The 13,888-nt window shown below is 37.7% G+C and overlaps 1 protein-coding gene across 1 annotated transcript in view; it reads right to left on the reverse strand.

Moving 5' to 3' along the window:
* Positions 1-13,888, reverse strand: part of SHOC2 (SHOC2 leucine rich repeat scaffold protein) — a 174,004-nt gene that overhangs the window by 90,702 nt on the left and 69,414 nt on the right. The window contains exon 2 of the mRNA XM_037803767.1: positions 279-1,226. Coding sequence (XP_037659695.1) covers positions 279-981 — 703 coding nt within the window. The 5' untranslated portion in view covers positions 982-1,226. The remainder of the gene's footprint in view (positions 1-278; positions 1,227-13,888) is intronic.

A 13,888-nucleotide genomic window follows, 5' to 3' on the forward strand; every position in this document is an offset into this window, starting at 1 on the left:
AAAGAAAATTAAAGCAGATGACACTTTTATGAAAAAAGGTCCTATTACAGCTATATTTTAACTAGCTTTCTCAAGTCTATAAAACAATTTTAAGCCATATACTGTTCACATTGCTAAAAATTGAATAATTAAAGTAAGCCCTAAAGATGAAATCAAGAAACAAGCTGTTTTTAGGCAAGTGCCAGGTATTTTCTGATATGGAAATGCACTCAACAAATTTATTTATCACAGCAAATACTACAAGTAACAATAATAATGGACGATCTCATATCTCTTACCAATTTCAGCAGGTAGTTGTTTGATTTTGTTCTCTCGAATGCTAAGCATGCTGAGTTTTGACAGGTTTTTGATGTCCTTTTCCACAGTAGTTATACGATTAAAGCGAAGGTAAAGAGTAGTAAGAGAATCTAACTTATATACCACTGAAGGAATTTCTCTCAGTTTGTTATGCCGTAAATCAAGCATCCGTAGCTTCTTCAAGTTATCAAGAGAGTCAGGCAAACTGGTAAGTGAATTTTCACTTAGAGCCAGTGTCATGAGATTTATCAGACAGCCAACCTCTGCTGGGAGGGACTGCAATTTGTTACTGTATAAATAAAGTTCTGTTAATTGAGTCAACTCTTTGATTGATGATGGTAATATGTGTATAGACCTCTTGGATAAGTCCAAACGCATTGAATTCTCTTCCCGGCATTTGTTGAGCTCTTTAATCACCTCTGCATTGCTGGATTTTTTCCGAGTCCCGGGTGCTGGATTTGGCCGTTTGATAGTATTGTCAACTGAAAAAGCTACTCCTGGTTGGGCAGCACTCGAGTCCTTCTTTCCATCTTTGGTCTCTTTCCCTTTGGTTTTAGGTTCTTTTTCTTTGCTCTCTTTCCCGAAACCTCCAGAGGCTTTTGCCTCCTTTTCTCTTTCCTTGGCTGATGGTACTTTGGGATCTTTCTCTTTCGAGTCTTTTTCTTTTCCTAAACTACTACTCATGGTGACTCAAGTTTGGGCAAGAAACACATGAACACCTTTTATTTTATTGCCAACAACAGGAATTGGAAATCAAAGATGAAGAGACAAAGATCCTCTAAAATCAAAACGCTGTTGGCCCGAAGAAGTAATCAGCATGGAGTAACATCCATCTGTTACACGTTGGATCTAAAGGCAGTATGCCCATTTCTGATAACTCATTTCAACTGTTAAAACGATGCTGGTCAATCAATGATTCATCAGAATTCCTGAAATACAATACAGAGAGAGTAAGTTACTTTAGATTACTATTTATATTAAGTAAATGGGCTCTGAAAAACAATCTTACTGGCAATTTTGCCATTTTCTTATGATTTGACGCAGTACATATTTATCGAACACCTTCTATTATGCAAAATTCATTGAAAACTACCAAATTAATGAAGCAGGCCCTATCCTCAAGGAACTTATAGTCCAATAGGAAAATCTAAGAAAAGAACAAAAGTTACTTTCATACAACAGCTTTATAGACACGAAAGGACAAGTACTGTACGATCTCACTGATTTGAAATAATTAGAATAAGCAAACTCACAGAGTCACAATCTAGAATACAGGTTACCAAGGGATGGAGTGGGGATAGGAAATGGGAAATCAAGGCTTAAAATATACAGGTTTCCTATTTGGAATGATGGAAATGTTTTGGTAATGGATGGTGGTGATGGTAGAACAACATTGTGAACGTGATTAACAGCACTAAAATACATATCTGAATGTGATTAAAAGGGGAAATGTTAGAATGTATATATGATAACAGAATAAAAATTTTTTTAATTCCATGGAACCACACTACACAGTGAACCCTAAGTTAAACTATGGACTATAGTTAATAGTACCATTATAAAAATGTTACACAGCAATGCAAGGTCTTAATAATAGGGAGGTATATGGGAATACTATATTTTATGAATGACTGTTCTGTAAAACCACAACTTCTTTAATAAAGTCAAATGTATAATCATATACTTGAAAAAAAAGCCTTATAGGAGCTGTAAAGTGGAAGAAATCACAAAAGCAGCTAATGACTATCAAGAGTTTTCAATGCACAAGCACCATTCTGAGTAATCTATGAGTATTAACTCATTTAATACATCTAACAGCCCTATGAGATAAACTATCATTCCCATTTTATACATAGAGATACTGAGGCACAGAAATATTTTTAAGTAACTAGATCTGAGATTTTGGAAAAGTGACAGTCAAGATGCCAATATGGGTGGTATGTATCCACAGTTTGTTTCTAACCTCTACACTAAAACAGATCTCCCTGCAGCTAATTACTAGGAAGTTTTACATAAAAGGAAAAATTTCAAAGATAATGACAGAATGGAGACCAGTCAGGCAAAAGAACAAACAGAACAAAGTGAAATATGTATGGGAACAGCAAATAGTTCAGGGAAATGTGCATTAAGAATATGCACTTTAATAAGAACTCTAGCTGATGCTGATGCAGATATGTCTGGGGTACATCTTGGGACTACTGGGTTACATGTGGAGACATTGGTGAGAAAAGGCTCACTGTCAAAATGAGTGACCAAGAGATCACAAAAGCTGAAAGGATAAATGAAACCATTGTGGAAGGAATCAGCCCTCCCTAAGCACTTAAGAATTCAAAATATAATTTTTATTTTGTAATGCTATTTAATTCTATAAAACTAACTGAAAATTTACTTGGTACAAGGACTTAAAGATTAGAGAGAAAAGAATATCATCTTCACTGAGTAAAGAGGCTAAAAAAGTTCTTAAAATTTTATCAAACCACCAAAAGGATTTGACAGTCTAAGTAGACATGATTGTGCTAAGAATTTGTTTTTATGGGATATGATCCCCACCCGATATAATTTTACAGATTAGAAAGCCAAAGCACTCACATATGACAACTAATAACTGATAAGATAGTTTACTATTAAATCATCAGATGAGTGACAAATGCTCTATAGCACTTTCGGGAAAACCAACATCACTGAGAGTGGTTGAGAAAGGTTACATAGAAGGACCTAGGCTAACTAGCCCTTGATTAATAGGTAGAGTTTAAACAATAGAGGAGAGGTGGCAAAGCATTCTAGGCAGGTGTAATAAAAGGGAAAGTTTGGCCTGGAATAGGGAATGAGCTTAGTTTGCCACAGGACAGTGAAAAGGATGGACTTAACTGAAGCAAAGGACCAGAAGTGGAAAAATTATAGGAGCTGAGTATAGGAAGGATGATCCATAATTTCCACATTGGACAGTCTGAACTTTATTAGTACATAAAATTCTACAACCAGAAAAAATATGGTATTATTTGCTAGCACTTCAAGAAAGCTATATCTTCCCACCACTCAGTAACCACCCACCCCTACTCCTAAAATAAAAGGATTATTTTAGGGTTAATTGGAGATTAAGAAAAACTTCAGAAGCACATTTACTAAAACCATGCAACAGTGAATAATGGGAGAAATGTATAGCCAAAGGAATACAGGCATTGCTTATCAAATTAATTTGTTTTTAAGAAATGTCATTCTACAAAATTTCTGAAAAACAAGTTTCTATTTAGCAAGATATGTATGTATGAAATTTAAAAGGGCACTTCCTGTATAAGGATCAAGTGAGCCATAAAAGGTGTAAAAACATACATGTTAGGTATTATACAACAAGTTATCCTCTTTAAAGTATACTGGGAAAATTTTAAAGTTTCAGCTTACTTAAAATTAGATTAAAAAACAATTTCAGAGCAGTTAAAAATAACACTTTCTTCAACAGACAACTAACCTATTTAAAAAGGGAATCCTTAGTCTCATAGTCCAGTGTTTCCTAAACTTCCCTAATATGTTTTAATATTCAACTAACATATTTGCTTAAAAATACAAATTTGGGAGACTTCTGGGAAGATGAAGCGCAGGGAGCTGCAGGGCTTATGCCTCTTCCAAAAACAGATACTGTCAGAAACTACTGTTCTAGTAGAGTCACAATCTAGAATATAGGTTACCAGGGGATGGAGTGGGGATAGGGAATGGGATGGATAATGGAATACTACGCAGCATCCAGAGAAGAGCAGGATGAAAACAGTGAGAAACTGCGGTGAAGAAATGTAAGTAACTCACTCAGCTGTGGCTCCTAGTGCCCATTTCCTACCCTCAAAGCAAGCAGTTTCACGTTGATCTGGTCCCTACCTGGCCATTCCTGCAGAATGGGAGGACTGCAGAAGTTTTCCTTCCCAAGAAAAGAGGGGGACATGGACGAATATTGACCCAGCTATTGGCCAGTGAATTTAGACCACTGGTTTCCTCTGCTTTAGTCCATCCCAGACAGGCACTGGTGCACCACTGTTTTGAAAGGCATCAGTGCTGAAGCCAGCAGGAGGCTAAAAATACCCTGCCTTCTTAGGGCTGGGGGACTAGGTTGTCAAAGAGTGTCAATTTGCTAGACAGGTCAGGAATGCACACCTTTGGGGAACTATCTAAAAGGCTTCTTAGTAAAGAGCAAAATCTGCTGGGCAGGCTAGGAAAGCACAGCTGTGGGGAGCTGAAAAAAAAGCTTTTTGGCATCTTTCCTGACCCTCTCTCCAGGGCCGTTTGGAACTGGCCTGCAACCCCTTTGTGGTTGCCTGGCCCTGTTTTGGCTGGGAAATACTGACAAAATATCAAAAGAGAGCCTTAATACAAACCCAATCAACAACAAAATCCCAGATGAGAGATAAACTGACCTTCAGAATAATCTCATCAAGATAATCAGAGACCTAGTTATCAGCAAAAAATTAGGAGCTATACAAAGAAACAGGAAGATATGGCCCAAAGGAACAAATTAAAGTCACAGAAAGAGGCAGGGCAAGATTGCAGCATAGGGAGCTATGGAATTTAGTTAGTCCCCTAGAGCAACTAGTAAATACCCAGCAACAACTAGAACATAGTCTGGAACAACTGATGGAGGGACATCCATGAGTGGACAACATTGTATACCAGTCAGGAATGGGTGGGATGGCTGAGATCACAGCACAGGGAACTGTAAATAAAGCTCCCCAAACTGCAGAGCTGATGCCTGTCCCCCAACAGCATGGCACGCTGAGTTGCAAACGCTGGCTGTGGGAAAAAGCAGCAGTCCCTGCTGGGAGCAAGGGAATGTAGCTCAACCAAGTTCCAATTGTGCTTTTAACTAACAAATTTGGAATACTGAATACATGCTACAAGCACAGATAAACCCAGAGCATCAAGGAGAGGAACCTGGAGGCACAGAGGAGGCAGGGCTGATGAAAAAAAAATATATACAAAAATAAATAAAAAGATACTTTTGTAGTCTGCTGAGCTCAGAATACTGGAAAAGGGCTGTCCCAAGAAAAGGGGAACAAAGAACCAGGTACCATCTCTGGTTCTTGCCTGGTGAAGTGGAGGGCTGGAGACTGGCTCTGAAAAGAAGACTTCTAGCTTTTTTCCTTTGTTTTTTTCTCTCACTAAGGAGCTCATTAGGGAAAGCTTCAGGCAGTTTCAATTGTCAGCACTGACCCAGGCAAGCATCCAGTTAAGATACAGTCTCAAAGGAAAAACTCAAGTATAGAAGATAATTCTCTAAAGGGCTTATCTTCCCTAAGAAAAGGGGGCAAGGCCCAGCTCAAGTGGTGGACCTCCCTCAGAGAACTCAGACCCCAGGACCTGGGGGGGGGACGGCCTAAGCTTAGCTTCTGATACCCTCGGTCCCTGGCTGGGACAGGGTCCACTGAACATTAAATATACCACACCCCCTTATGCCAGCGGGGAGCTGTGGGCTGACAAGTGCCACTTGCTGGGCAGGATAGGAGGCCTCACAGGAAAGTCTGACAATCCGTTGGGTTTCACCCTCAGGGAAACCTGATACTAAATACAACCTCCTCCTGAGACCTGGGCCTGTCTGGTCTGGGAAAATCTTATTGGGGTAATCAAGGAACCCAAATGCCTAGACAACAAAAAGTTACAAATTACACTAGGAAAAACAAAGATACGGTCGAGTCAAAGGAACAAACTTACACTTCAACTAAGATACAGGAATTCAAACAACTAATTATTAATCAAACAAATCTCCTAAATCAATTCAAAAATCAGATCAACAAGTTGAGGGAAGATATGGCAAAAGAGAGGAAGGATATAAAGAAGACACTGGTAAATATAAGGAAGAATTCGAAAGTTTGAAAAAACAATTGGCAAAACTTATGGGAATGAAAGCCAAAATAGAAGAGATGAAAAACACAACGGAGACATACAACAGATTTGAAGAGGCAGAAGAAACGATTCATGAACTGGAGGACAGGACAGCTAAAATCCTGTACACAAAAGAACAGACAGGGAAAAGAATGGAAAAATATGAGCAGCGTCTCAGAGAACTGAATGACAACATGAAGCGCACGAATATACATGTCATGGGTGTCCCAGAAGGAGAAGAGAAGGGAAAAGGGGCGAAAAAAATAATGAAGGAAATAATCACTGAAAATTTCCCATCTGTTATGGGAACACATAAAATTATAGATCCAAGAAGTGCAGCGTACCCCAAACAGAATAGATCCAAGTAGACCAACTCCAAGACACTTAATAACCAGATTATCAAATGTCAAAGAGAGAATTCTGAAAGCTGCAAGAGAAAAACAATCCATCACATACAAAGGAAGTTTGGTAAGACTATGTGCAGATTTCTTAGTAGAACATAGACGCAAGAAGGCAATGGTATGATATATTTAAGATACTGAAAGAGAATAACTGCCAACTAAGAATTCTGTATCTGGCAAAACTGTCCTTCAAAAATGAGGGAGAGTTTTAAATATTTTCAGACAGACACTGAGAGAGTGTGTGAACAAGATACCTGCTCTACAAGAAACATTAAAGGGAGCACTACAGGCAGATAGGAAAAGACAGGAGAGAGAGGTTTGGAGAAGAGTACAGAAATAAAGAATATCAGTAAGGGTAAAAGAGAGGAAAAACTAAAAATCATATATGACAATAAAATCCAAAAGACAAAAAGTTAGACAGTACACATGACATTGAGTGAAATTAGCCAGAAATAAAAGGACAGATTCTATATTGTCTCACTAATATGGACTAAAAATGAGTGGAATTTAAGAGTAGATGCTGAAGGAGTACAGAAGGTTCAACAGGAATGACTGTATAGATCCAGAAATGGAATGGATAATAGTGTATGATGGTAACACAACATTGTAAGTACTCCGAACAAAGATGAGTGTGAGTACAGTTGAAAAAGGAAGGCTAAGGACAGGTATGACACTAGAAGGAAAGATAGAAGATAAGACTGGTATTGTAAAACTTAGCAAAATCTAGAGTGGTCAATGATGATGGTTAATTGTGTACATATTAGAAAACTGAACAAACATACGTTATTATTACAAGGTGTTAATAATAGGGTGGTATATGAGATAAAATACAATTAATGTAAACTAAAGTCTATAGCTAACAGTAACATTGTAATATTCTTGCATTAATGGTAACAAAGGCACTATACCAAAGCTAAGTGTCAATAATATGTGGATATAAGGGGTATGTGATTTTTTTCTTCAGAAGAAATGACAATGTTCTCATATTAACTGTAGCGATAAATGCATAAGTATGTGATTATATAACTGATTGTAAACTTAGGATAGACTGTATGATATGTGAATAAAACTGTAATAAATAAATAAATAAATAAACGGAGATAAGTGGTATGAGTTGCTTAGGGTTTTCTTTTTATTTCTTTTTTTTTGGAGTAATGAATATGTTCTAAAATTGATCATGGTGATTATACTGTGAGCCATTGACTGTATACTTCAATGGATTGTGTGGTGTATGCAAATATCTCAACAAAACTGCATCAAAAAAAAAAAAAGGAAAATTTTAAAGAATTCCAAAGTCTGAGTTCTTCATCACCATGCTAACTCGGATAGAACTCTTCCATAATAAATGTGCTGATTTCTAAACTCTTAGAAGTAACAACATATTAATAAAGCAAGAAATATCCCATATTTCTCTCCTCTACCTAAAATTATTATATCAAACAGATAGCACGGTGGTTAAGAGCACAGACTTGGTCATCAGACTGCATAGATACTCCAAATCTCCTATTTGTTATACGACTTTTTGTAAATTACTCTACTCTCTGTGCCTCAATTTTCTCAACTGCAAAATGGTAATAAAAATCCTACTTCAAAGAGGAAAAAAAAATCCTAAGTAAAAGAGCTCCTGTATTCTCAATTTTCAGATGAGAAAATTGAGACACTAAAGTCAAATACCTAATAATTGACTGAGGAAAACTTCAAAACCAAATCTGCCAGACTGTCAAATCTATGTATACTCTTTACACTATTATCATGTTGTATCTCAAAGATAAGGTTTCATCCAAATCATGACGATATAAAGATGTTAATTAACATTAATTTAGGTCTCCAATATCTTCTAAGTCAGGGATTGATAAACTTTTTCTGTCAAGGAACAAATATTAAATACTTTAGGCTTTATGGGCCAGCTGGTCTTGGTCGCAGATACTCAACTCAATTTCAGCATGAAAGCAGCCACAGACAATGCATAAATGAATAGGTGTGACTGTGTTTCAATAAAATTGTACAAAAATAGCCCTCAAATTGGGTTGGCCCTCAGATCATGGTTTACCAACCCCTATCCTACGTCACTGCTTTGGGTTTTAATCATTCCTTTCAGGAATAATATATTTTATGTAAATTGAATATAAGAAGTAAAAATTTTTTCTTTGCATTTGTAATACACTCAACATTACATTAAAGCATTTCAAAAAAGTGTCCTATGATTTGGGGGAGAAGTGTTGGGGGGGTGGAAGTAAGAAAGTACTAGCCTAATTAGATCTATTCTTATTATAAGCTGTAATTATAATCATCACATGTAATAATAATTATTTGCTTTAAAAAACACATTGATAGGCTATATACCCTGAATATATTCCTTAGTCTTATCTTAAAATACAGATGTGAAAGCTTTACAATGTTAGGTCTTGAATCACAATGGACAGGATTTCCGGTTCCAGACAAAATGGAGTAAGCACATTTCAACTTATTCCTCTCACTAATTACAACCTAAAACTCTGGACAAAATACATAAAGCAACTAACAAAGATTCTGACTGATAGGGATTTGGGGACTCAATGGACAACCTGATGGTAAGTACCCTGGATTGTTTTTTTGTTTTGTTTTGTTTTGTTTTGCCTCTAATACATCCCAACCTGGTCAGTACAGAAGCCCATAACCCCAAATATCAATAGGGGATTGGCACACAAGCAGGACAGACTAGAATACCACCGAAAAGTCTTTGAAAACTAAACTGGTACCAATGACCACAAAAGTGGGCCAGGTTGACTGCCTACTAAAAAAAAAATTTAAATAGGAATCAGAGAAAAGAGTTTCAATACATCTAGGATACAATCCAAAATTACTCATCATACCAAGAAACAGGAAAATATCAACAATGAGAAAACACAACTAATACACACCAACCCTGAGATGACACCAATTTTGGAATTATCTGACAAAGATTTTAAAGCATCTCTCAAAAAAATAATCCAACAAGCAATTACATGCATTGTTGAAACAAATGGATAAGTAGAAAGTCTCAGTAAAGAAATAAAAGACATAAAAGAGAACCAGATGGAAATTTTAGAAGAATAAAATATAATAACTGAAAAAAAATTTTGCTGGATAAATTCAGTAGCAAGATGGAAATGGCAGAAAATTCAGTGAATCTGAAGATAATTTCAGTAGAAATTATCCAATGTGCACAACAAAGATAAAACAGATTTTTTAAAAAATTAATGAGCCTCAGGGAACTGTGGCACAAAACCAAATATCTATTATTTGTTTCTTCAAAGTCTCAGAAAAAGAGAAGAAAGAACGTGGGGCCGAAAAATTATCCCTTTATCTGATGTATGGATGGATGAGTAGAAAAATGGGGGCAAAAACTAAATGAAAAATAGGGTGGGGTGGGAGGGATGATTTGGGTGTTCCTTTTTACTTTTATTTTTTATTCTTACTCTTTCTGGTGCAAGGAAAATGTTCAAAAATAGATTGGGGTGATGAATGCACAACTATATGATGGTACCGTGAACAGGTGATTGTACTCAATGGATGACTGTATGGCATGTGAATATATCTAAACAAAACTGAATTTAATAAAAAGAACTGAATTTTTAAAAATCACCAGAGGAAGTTAATCAGACAGGAAAGCAAACAGAAGGAAACTCAGAACATCAGGAATGAAGAAAGAGCAACAGAAAGGGTAAAAATGTGAATAAATGTAATAGATAATTATTCTCCTGTGGAGTTTTTAAAATTATGTTTGTTGAAAGCAAAAATTACAACTCAGTATAAGGTGGTTAACAGTGTATATATAGAGAGAGAGGTAATATTTGAGATAACCATATGATTAAAGAGGAGAAAATAAAGGGACCTAAATCATGTTAAGGTTGTTACATTCTACTTGAAGTAGTAAAATGTTGACTCTAGTAGACTGTGGTAACTTAAGAATGTATTTAATAATTTAGAACAATCACACACAAACTATATAAAAAGTTATATTCAAAAACACTACATATAAATTAAAATGAAATATTTAAAAATGTTCAAGTAACCCATGGTGAGGCACAGGAAAAAAGAAGAACAAAAACCAGAGGAAATAATAAGGCAGCAGATTTAAATCCATTAAATCAATAATTGCATTAATGTAAATAGTCTTTTAAGACATGAATTAAAAGATAGAGAATGTCAGAATAGATTAAAAAATACAAGACTCAACTATATACTATTTATAGAAACTCAATTCAAATATAGTAACATAGGGGATTTAAAAGTAAAAGCATGTGAGAGGCGGGGCAAGATGGCAGACTGGTGAGATGTAAGTTTTAGTTACTCCTCCAGGAAAGTAGGTAAAAAGCCAGGAACTGCGTGGACTGGACACCACAGAGCAATCTGTCTTTGGGCATACTTCATACAACACTCATGAAAATGTCGAACTGCTGAGATCAGCGAAATCTGTAAGTTTTTGCGGCCAGGGGACCCGCGCCCCTCCCTGCCAGGCTCAGTCCCGTGGGAGGAGGGGCTGCCAGCTCCGGGAAGGAGAAGAGAGAACTGCAGTGGTAGCCCTTCTCGGAAACTCATTCTACTGATTCAAACTCCAACCATAGATAGACTGAGACCAGACACCAGAGAATCTGAGAGCTGCCAGCCCAGCAGAGAGGAGACAGGCATAGAAAAAAAAAAATAACACGAAAAACTCCAAAATAAAAGCAGAGGATTTTTGGAGTTCTGGTGAACAAAGAAAGGGGAAGGGCGGAGCTCAGGCCTTGAGGCGCATATGCAAATCCCGAAGAAAAGCTGATCTCTCTGCCCTGTGGACCTTTCCTTAATGGCCCTGGTTGCTTTGTCTATTAGCATTTCAATAACCCATTAGATCTCTGAGGAGGGCCCTTTTTTTTTTTTTTTTTTAATCCTTTTTTTTTTTCTAAAACAATTACTCTAAGAAGCCCAATACACAAAGCTTCAAAGAATTGCAATTTGGGCACGTCAAGTCAAGAGCAGAACTAAGAGAGCTCTGAGACAAAAGGCAATAATCTAGTGGCTGAGAAAATTCACTAAACACCACAACTTCCCAAGAAAAGGGGGGTGTCCGCTCACAGCCACCATCCTGGTGGACAGGAAACACTCCTGCCCATCGCCAGCCCCATAGCCCAGAGCTGCCCCAGACAACCCAGTGTGACGGAAGTGCTTCAAATAACAGGCACACACCACAAAACTGGTCGTGGACATTAGCCTTCCCTGCAACCTCAGCTGATTGTCCCAGAGCTGGGAAGGTGGAGCAGTGTGAATTAACAAAGCCCCATTCAGCCATCATTTCAGCAGACTGGGAGCCTCCCTACACAGCCCAGCAGCCCAGAACTGCCCTGGGGGGACGGCACTCACCTGTGACATAGCACAGTCATCCCTCAACAGAGGACCCGGGGTGCACAGCCTGGAAGAGGGGCCCACATGCAAGTCTCAGGAGCCATACGCCAATACCAAAGACTTCTGGGTCAGTGGCAGAGACAAACTGTGGCAGGACTGAACTGAAGGATTAGACTATTGCAGCAGCTTTAAAACTCTAGGATCATCAGGGAGATTTGATTGTTAGGGCCACCCCCCCTCCCCGACTGCCCAGAAACACGCCCCACATACAGGGCAGGCAACACCAACTACACACGCAAGCTTGGTACACCAATTGGGCCCCACAAGACTCACTCCCCCACTCACCAAAAAAAAGGCTAAGCAGGGGAGAGCTGGCTTGTGGAGAACAGGTGGCTCGTGGACGCCACCTGCTGGTTAGTTAGAGAAAGTGTACTCCACGAAGCTGTAGATCTGATAAATTAGAGATAAGGACTTCAATAGGTCTACAAACCCTAAAAGAACCCTATCAAGTTCAGCAAATGCCACGAGGCCAAAAACAACAGAAAATTATAAAGCATATGAAAAAACCAGACGATATGGATAACCCAAGCCCAAGCACCCAAATCAAAAGACCAGAAGAGACACAGCAGCTAGAGCAGCTACTCAAAGAACTAAAGATGAACAATGAGACCATAGTACGGGATATGAAGGAAATCAAGCAGACTCTAGAAGAGCATAAAGAAGATATTGCAAGACTAAATAAAAAAAATGGATGATCTTATGGAAATTAAAGAAACTGTTGACCAAATTAAAAACATTCTGGACACTCATAGTACAAGACTAGAGGAAGTTGAACAACAAATCAGTGACCTGGAAGATGACAGAATGGAAAATGAAAGCATAAAAGAAAGAATGGGGAAAAAAATTGAAAAAATCGAAATGGACCTCAGGGATATGATAGATAATATGAAACGTCCAAATATAAGACTCATTGGTGTCCCAGAAGGGGAAGAAAAGGGTAAAGGTCTAGGAAGAGTATTCAAAGAAATTGTTGGGGAAAACTTCCCAAATCTTCAAAACAACATAAATACACAAATCATAAATGCTCAGCGAACTCCAAATAGAATAAATCCAAATAAACCCACTCCGAGACATATACTGATCACACTGTCAAACACAGAAGAGAAGGAGGAAGTTCTGAAAGCAGCAAGAGAAAAGCAATTCACCACATACAAAGGAAACAGCATAAGACTAAGTAGTGACTACTCAGCAGCCACCATGGAGGCGAGAAGGCAGTGGCACGATATATTTAAAATTCTGAGTGAGAAAAATTTCCAGCCAAGAATACTTTATCCAGCAAAGCTCTCCTTCAAATTTGAGGGAGAGCTTAAATTTTTCACAGACAAACAAATGCTGAGAGAATTTGCTAACAAGAGACCTGCCCTACTGGAGATACTAAAGGAAGCCCTACAGACAGAGAAACAAAGACAGGACAGAGAGACTTGGAGAAAGGTTCAGTACTAAAGAGATTGGGTATGGGTACAATAAAGGATATTAATAGAGAGAGGGAAAAATATGGCAAACATAAACCAAAGGATAAGATGGCCGATTCAAGAAATGCCTTCACGGTTTTAACGTTGAATGTAAATGGATTAAACTCCCCAATTAAAAGATATAGATTCGCAGAATGGATCAAAAAAAAATGAACCATCAATATGTTGCATACAAGAGACTCATCTTAGACACAGGGACACAAAGAAACTGAAAGTGAAAGGATGGAAAAAAATATTTCATGCAAGCTACAGCCAAAAGAAAGCAGGTGTAGCAATATTAATCTCAGATAAAATAGACTTCAAATGCAGGGATGTTTTGAGAGACAAAGAAGGCCACTACATACTAATAAAAGGGGCAATTCAGCAACAAGAAATAACAATCGTAAATGTCTATGCACCCAATCAAGGTGCCACAAAATACATGAGAGAAACACTGGCCAAACTAAAGGAAGC

The sequence above is a fragment of the Choloepus didactylus genome, chromosome 15 (assembly GCF_015220235.1).
Source record: "Choloepus didactylus isolate mChoDid1 chromosome 15, mChoDid1.pri, whole genome shotgun sequence".
NCBI classification, from domain to species: Eukaryota; Metazoa; Chordata; class Mammalia; order Pilosa; family Megalonychidae; genus Choloepus; species Choloepus didactylus.